General features: G+C 52.0%; 2 protein-coding genes across 2 annotated transcripts in view; both read right to left on the reverse strand.

Moving 5' to 3' along the window:
• Positions 1-788: 788 nt before the first annotated feature.
• Positions 789-2868, reverse strand: ORM1 (orosomucoid 1). The gene is made up of 6 exons (XM_010016852.1): positions 2764-2868; positions 2018-2160; positions 1766-1836; positions 1372-1473; positions 1050-1150; positions 789-839 (listed from the first exon to the last, which is right to left on the reverse strand). The coding sequence occupies exons 1-6, from the start codon at positions 2866-2868 to the stop codon at positions 789-791; spliced, it is 573 nt and encodes a 190-aa protein (XP_010015154.1).
• A 3856-nt stretch (positions 2869-6724) lies between these two features.
• LOC104407603 (collagen alpha-1(XXVII) chain-like) overlaps positions 6725-7605 on the reverse strand; it is a gene marked incomplete at its 5' end in the record, with an annotated part of 74032 nt that continues 73151 nt past the window's right edge. The window contains 2 exons of the mRNA XM_010016964.1: positions 6725-6871; positions 7451-7605. The exon at positions 7451-7605 is cut by the window's right edge and continues 82 nt beyond it. Coding sequence (XP_010015266.1) covers positions 6725-6871; positions 7451-7605 — 302 coding nt within the window. The remainder of the gene's footprint in view (positions 6872-7450) is intronic.

Consider the following 7605-nt stretch of genomic DNA (forward strand, 5'->3'; position numbering starts at 1 on the left):
GAGCAACCTGCTCCAGTGGAAGGTGTTCCTGTCCCTATCCTGCTGCTTGTCCCCATGCTGTCCCATGCAGGGCAGGACCTGCTCTCCCGGCTTTATTTCTATTTGCCTTTTCCTCTCTGGTGTGGAGCTTCCCCGAGACACTCGGTCTGGCCCTGGGTGATGGTTTTTCCCATCTTCTTCCCCTTTCTCTGCTCAGAGACACCTAGTGAAGGTACGATGTCACCCCACGTTATCCCAACCCCTGCGCAAGCCCTTGGTGCAGGCAGAGCGTGTAGGATTTAGCTTGAGAATTCATGGTGGGATGTTGAGGTGCTAAAAGCACCTTGGCTGGATCAAGTCATCATGGAGGAGACCTGAGGGGTTCGGATGGGGAGGTGCTCATGTCCTGGTGCCCCATAGTAGAGGGGACCCACTGGATGGGGTGGCCAGGGGGCGTCTTTTGACACCACGGAGCTGGTGGAGGGATGAACATCTATGTGCCCACTGCCATGATCAGGGTTTGGTTTGGACTTGTCGCACCTCTCGGTGGGTTTGGAGGTGCAGCATCATGGGCAGCGCAAGCAGGACAGGTCCTGCCTGTGGTCCCAGTGAGGATGCAGCAGGCGGTTGTAACACGGGTTTATTGTGAGTCCAGGAGAGAACAAGGAAACGGGTGTTTCATCCAGGGGGAAAACCAAAACCTCAACAGGAAGTCCTGAGGCTGAGCTGAGCGGGGGTGTCCCCATGGAGGGGCCAGAGAAGGATGAGGATGGAGTGGCCGACCTGGCCCATGGGGGTTATTTCAGCTATTACTCCGCATCTCCTTCGTCCTTCTTCTCCTCAGGCAGGGGACAGGCATCCTGTGGGATAGGAGAGAGCATCTATTCATGCCCCTTGCCCCAGAACAGCTCAAAGAGCTGGGAATGACCGAGGTGGATGCATGGGGAGGAGAAGGGACTTAGTGCCATGGTCTGGATCTGATCTTATATCCCCCCCTGGACCTTCATCCAAGACATTGGCAGGAGCTGGTCCAGGGCTAGGGCTCACCCACCCTGGAGATGGGTTCGTACCTTCTCGGAGGTGAAGTAGATGTCCTCCTCGGTGAAGCCCAGGCAGTGCAGATGGGATCTGAACTCCTCCAGCTGCTCCTTGCTCACATTGGGCGTCCGTGCTGCAGAGAAATGGGGTGGTAAAAGGAGAAGGGGGTAAATAGGAAAGTTTAGGGGGCACTTTGCTCCTTGGTGGTCCCTGTAGTGCAGATGGGGAGCTCTCTGCATGCCCACCCCTCTCCATATCAGAGGAGAAGGGGTTTTTTGCCCTGCCTGCATCATGCCCATCGACTCATCCCCAGGCAGGGATGTGCCCCAGGGATCCAGGGCAGCATCTGCTCACCCGAGAGGCTCAGAGATGGGATGTCATCGTTGAGATGCCTGAGGATCAGCAGGTCCTTGTCGCTTTGGATCAGGTTGGCAGTGGCGAACACCTGGTCATCAACTGGAAGGCACGAAGAGAGTGGGGTCACCCACTGGTGAGCATCACCCATGCTGAGGCTGTTCACCCTCTTTATCCTCATCCCAGTGGGGACCAGTCTGGTCCTGCAGTGCTGCTGTACCCATCACATGGGGTGGAAGAAACCCCCCATCCCCTTCAGACATGGTTTTAGGTGTAAAGGGGCCTGATGCCAAATACTGTGGGGCAGATGCAGGAGGGTGCAAGATGTGGCTGTGGCATTGTTCTCCCCGTGTCCCGTCCCATCCCATCCCATCCATTGCAGCCGGGGCTTTACCATGCACCAAGGTGGAGTTGTGCCGAAAGACCAGGACCTTGCTGGTGTTCCTCACCACGCACGTCTCATTCCTGCAGGGCAAAAGGGTCAGATGGGACAATTCCCCCCTAAACTGCCCGAGCCAAACCCGAGGGGTTCAGAACACAAACACTTTGGGCATGGCTGCTCTCCAGCCCCACGTCTGTGCGGGAGGGTGGCACCAGCAGCCTCTGGGGATGGAGGAGCTGGTGAGGGGTGAATCCCTGTCCTTACAGCCGCATGGTTTCAGTGACGTTGAGCTCGTCCTCGTGGCTGCCGGGAGAGAAGGAGAAAGCTGCATGTTTCAGGGCTTTCAGCTCCTCCAGGTGAGGCGGGTACCTGGAGGCACCGGCGATGTACACCCAGTGTCCCAGGAGCTGTGGAGAGGAGGGGAATAGGGCAGGGTTGGGGGGTCCATGCTGGGTATATCCATGGGCACCATGTGGGTAAAATCATCCACTGTGCCCTGCTGTGCCCCAGTATGTGACTGTCCCAGGCAGGATCCAGGCCAGATGAGAGGCTCTTGGGTTTGTCCCCTCCTTGCTCAAGTGATGCTCCAGCTCCACAGAACTCCAACTTGTTTCTGCAGTGTTGTCCCCCCTTCGCTGTGCCTGGCACTCGTTGCTTTCCTCCCATTAAACACCCCCAAGGGGCTAAATTCTGTTTATGCAGTGAAGGGTTTTGTGGATGGAGACTTGTGACCTGAGCACCCAACGCTTGAAGGACTTACAATAGAGTGGCAAAGCCTTGGGGATGGTGCTGCCCAGCCTGGTTTGCACGGGGAGATGGAAGCAGGAGCCACCCAAAAGTGCCTGCTCATGAGGTTCTGGGTGCAGAGCAGCAAGGCTTCACCCCTTCCCGTGCTCCTGGGCAGAGGAGCTTGACTTCTTGTTAAGGAAATAAGCATGAGATAAGCATTGAGCTTATCTTCCTGCACCCATAACAACTAGTGATGCTGATAGGAAAGGATCGGTGCTTACCCCAGGGACGGTGGCATTGTCGAAGGTGACCGGGATGAGTGGGGCACACGTGGGGGATGCAAGGGCGAGCGGCAGCCCCAGGAGGAGGGTGAGGACGGGCAGCATCTCTTGGCTGGATGAGAGGAGACTCCTGTGCTGACCAGCTGCTGCTTGGCTCCCTTCCTTATATACAGCACCTGCAAACCTGGCTGTCCCCAGCCCCGATGTGCTTGTTCAGCTGCGGGGCTGTTTGCTCAGGTATGAAGCAATAGCAGGTGGAGGAAATTGAACCTGTAAGAGAGGGAAAAACCCAACTCCCGGTTTCACCAATACAGGGTTTGGTGAGTGTGGTTTTGTGGGTGCCTCGTAGAGATCAGGGGCTCTTTGAATGACTCCTGGATGTGGCTTTCATCCACAGGGCACATAAACACCCGTGATGGTGTTGAGGGGGTGGCTGCTCACCCATGAGGAAATTTGGGGGTTTGCCCTTTCCAGCTGAGCTCCTTGTTGTGTGCTGGTAGCCTTGTGATGCTTGTTGCTTGTCTCATCCTAGTGCTGCAGTGATCAAGTGGCCTTTGGGCTGTGGATGCTGCTAACATACACAGCTGATAATTAATTACTTTATTATAAGTAATTTAAGTGATTATTTTATTTTAAGTAAGTTAAAATAACTATCAGAGACAGGGAACTGTTAAGTAAATCCTGGCTGGGGGTGGGGTACAAGGCAGGGAATAGTCAGTGCGATGGGTTCAGGCTTTTAACAGAATAAAGACATTACAACACTTTCAAAAGCAGAATCTTTCTGTTTAACAGTGGTTTGTGTTTGCTCCAATCCCGGCCTCACAATGACGTGCAGTGATTTATGTATGAGCCGTGTTTGCTGTTTCCCTGCCCGCGGGAGCCGTGTGTGACCAGCTCATGTGGGTCAGCCCCAGCCCAGCGCTGCCAAAGCTGACCTGGCCCCAGCACCCATCACCCCACATTGCCCGGGGGTGCCGCCCAGCCCCCCCCAGCCGCAGGAGCGCTGCCGGGAAGGGGAGCAGCGTGGGGTGAGCAAACACAGCGCGGCCGCTTCCCGCTGCCCCTGATGCAACCCGGGACAAGCCCAGGCAGCTCCCATAGTGTGTGGTGTGATGGGAAGTGATGTCCTCCTCTGCTGGCTTGAGCCCATGGGGACTTTTCTGTTGTCTCCAATGGGTGTGATGACAGTGGCTGTAGAGACAGACACAAGGATTTAGCCTGGGGCTCTGAAGGAAGGAGAAGGTGGGTTTCAAATCAGCTTGGAGCAATGAGGTGTGATTTGGGCTTCAGCAATGTGAAAAGTATCAGCTCAGCTCTTTTTCTTTCTTTTCTTCTCCTCTTGCTCTCCAGCACTGTCAGGATGTAACACACTTTTTACGTATAACTGAAAAATTTTGCAGAAGAGGAATGCATGTTCCATTATGTTTATGTGTTAGATACTGAGCTCATAGAATCAGGCTGGTTTGGGTTGGAAGGGACCTTAGAGATTCCACTAGAACAGGTTGCTCCAAGCCCCTGTGTCCAAGCTGGCCTTGAACACTGCCAGGGATGGGGCAGACACAGCTTCTCTGGGTACCCTGTGCCAGCACCTCAGCACCCTCATAGGGAAGAGCTTCTGCCTCAGAGCTCATCTCCATCTCCCCTCTGGCAGGTTAAAGCCATTCCCCTTGTCCTGTCCCTACAGGTCCTTTCCCAAAGCCCCTCTCCAGGTTTCCTGGAGCCCCTTTAGGCACTGGAGCTGCTCTAAGGTCTCCCCTTCAGGAGCCTTCTCTTCTCCAGCTGACCCAGCCCAGCTCTCTCAGCCTGGCTCCAGAGCAGAGCTGCTCCAGCCTGGGGTGGTTGGGTGATGCACAGCAGCGGGGAGCCATCACCATCCCATCCTGGTGAGGGTTGGGCTGTGACTATCACCAGGATGCTAACACCAACATTATCATCCTTAAGAATGAGGTTTTCTTCACTCATTGCCCATTTAGCTTCCCATGCAAATAAACCCACACCAGTCCCATTTCATTGCCTCAGTTTTAAATATTTATTTAAAGTCCAAAACAAAAAAAAAAGGAAAAAAAAAAGGAAAAAATAAAAAAAAGCTTTAATGAGAACGAACAGTAACTGCAGCCTCGAGAACACACGAAACTGATGGCAAGAGAGAGGGACAAACCCGGCGGGGGGGTGTGTGTGTGTGCAGGGGAAGGCAGCAAGCGGGCAGTGAGTGATGGTGATTTCAGCCTGGGGGTACTGGGGCGAGCCAGCCCCGAGGGTGAGGTATTCCTGAGCCAAGGCAGGGCTGCGTGGAGGGTGAGGTATATGGGGCAGAGCTTGTTTAACCTTCTCTGATGGTTGGAAAGCAACCACCAGGCAGTAGTTGAAGAAGAAGAATACACAAAGAGAGACTCACATATAACTTTTTTTCCTCAAAAAAATAAAATCCATAGTCCATAAGAGACATGACAACTCCAACCAGGCACTGAAGCGTTTCTGATACAGTACAGCTCTGATTACATCAATATTATTCCTTATATAGAATTAAAGATTACCATAATTAACCTCTTTAAAAACAAAACAAAAATCCTCCAAATTTACATATAGAGACTAAAAATTTCTACAAAACTTAACAAAACAAAACCCCTCCAAGCCTGGCTGGGTTCTGGAACAAGATACCATCACATCAGTCTTGACAGAGGGGCCAGACAGAAGAAGGGTTGAAGAGCTGGGTTTAAATACGACCTTAGACCAGGGAATATGAGCTTAGAGCAGAGTGAAGTTACAAGACAACTGACTCAATTACAGCTCTCTCTGAGGCTCAGGGCTTGCAGGCGAGCTGCAGCCCTCACTCCCCTCCCAAAGCAGTGAAGTGCTGATGAACCAGAAGTTAAATCATCATATTTGCTTTGAAAACATCCTTTGAACAAGTGATTTTTGGACGCTGTTGCGCTCAATTGGCATCCATGGGGATTAAAGGATCCCTTTAGAGGTGGCTGTTTCCTGATTTAGCTGTAGATCGTCACCTCATCCTCTCTTCCTAGAGAGATGGTCCCATGGACTTTTATTCTGGGGGTCTGTGGCAAGACACTGTAGCACCTTCACAACTTTAAATAAAGTCATATATATAAAATAACACACTTTGTTAAGAGCACCAGAGATTTCACAGTGAGAGGTAGAAACAAATCAGACGAGCCCATCCTCTCTCTCTCTTTTAGCACCAATCTCTTTCCCCTCTCCTCCTTCCATTCCCCCCCTACTTGGCCTCAGGACTCTCCCATATCCCAAAGCCACGTATGAGGAGGGATGTTGGTTGAACATGGAAAGGAGGAACCTAGTTTATTATATTTTTTTTTCTTTTTTTTTTTTGTCTTTTTAGCTTTAAATAATATAATATATATATTTTGTTTCTTTCTAATATTGCACATCAAAATGCTTCCGGTACACAGAGCAGCCAGATTCAACCTGCAGCTCCGCCTGGGAGACCTGATGCAGCACGTGGCCATCCAGAAGGCGACAAGCTCTGAGAGGGAAGCTCTATCTTTTTAATCACTTTTCAATGGAAAGAACATTTGGTAACTCAGGAACCAGGTAAAACAAATGGGGTTTGGGGAGAGGGGGGCGGAGAAAAAAAACCCCCAAAACAACCCATGCTGCAAGTTGCTTGAGGTTTCTCTCTGTTTTCTTTGGTCATGGAAAAAGCTTTGTGTGTGGAACTGCTTGCAACATCTGGATCCCTTTTCACTCTTCGCATCCCGACTGATACCCACTTCCCCTACGTCCTTGTTATTCCTCCTTCCAACAACCTGCTGAGTTCAGTAGATCACGGGTTCTTTGAGACCTTGAGCCAAAGGCTAAGAGCAAGAGTTGACCCAAAAGACCCAGCCCAGCTGTCCTTGCTGCAGAGAGGTGGGAGAACCTGTGTAAAGGCATAGGCCAAACGTGGGGTCAAAGCCTTGGAGCCCGGTTTCTGTGGCTTTGTTCAAAGGAAGCACACGGGGCCGACCTCGAGGTGATACTGCTTTCCTGGCTCGGATGGAGGGAGGTTGTAGATGTTGACAATAGGCAGCTGCTGAGGGTCCTGTGTCCGAAAGGAAAAGAGAGTCTGATGCCAGCGTCCATCCTTGATCTGTGCAGGAGGAAGGGGCAGAGAAAGAGCTGTTTAATTGGGGTACGGATCATAGAACCACCGAACAGTTTGGGTTAGAAAGGATCTTAAGACCATCCAGTTCCAACCCTGCTGCTGGAAAGGAAACGTGCTTCTGAGGCATAAGCTTGAAAAGCCCTGTGGAAAACAAGGGATTACCCCTTGGGCTGAGCAGGTCTGGGGTGAGGTTTAGAGAGCATTTCGTGGATCCTTCATCCAGGTCAAACTGAGCTTGAAATGGTTCCCCCAAACACAACCCTGAATGCAGTGAACACAAAATGCTTTGGGTGGCAATTCCTCCTTCTGCCGTGTAACTGCTGACATACACGACATGTAACCTTGGAACAACTGAATGTTTTGCTTTCTGTTTGAAGCCTATCTACTTAACAGGAGCTTCTCTAGCACCCTGGGCTGGAAAATCAAAGTGGTGAACAGGTAAACCAGACCCTTCCCCCTTTCTTTTTGATAGGATAAGCAGCACAGGCATTACTCAAGCCTCGTTGTGTGCAGAGTGGGTTCAACCTGACACCTCCATCTCTCCCCTCTCTTGCAGCAACGCACCTTGCAATCATCCGCTGCCACCTCTGGCCTGAGCTGCCCCCCTGCCTCAAACATCTGCCCATTCCAGGCCCGGAAGCGCACGGCGTTATCCGAAGGTTTCTCCGAGGAGCCGTCCCGCCACACGGAGGGGTTGAGGCAGGGGATGGGGGGGGCGG

The sequence above is a fragment of the Nestor notabilis genome, unplaced genomic scaffold (genome assembly GCF_000696875.1).
Source record: "Nestor notabilis isolate BGI_N333 unplaced genomic scaffold, ASM69687v1 scaffold8570, whole genome shotgun sequence".
NCBI classification, from domain to species: domain Eukaryota; kingdom Metazoa; phylum Chordata; class Aves; order Psittaciformes; family Psittacidae; genus Nestor; species Nestor notabilis.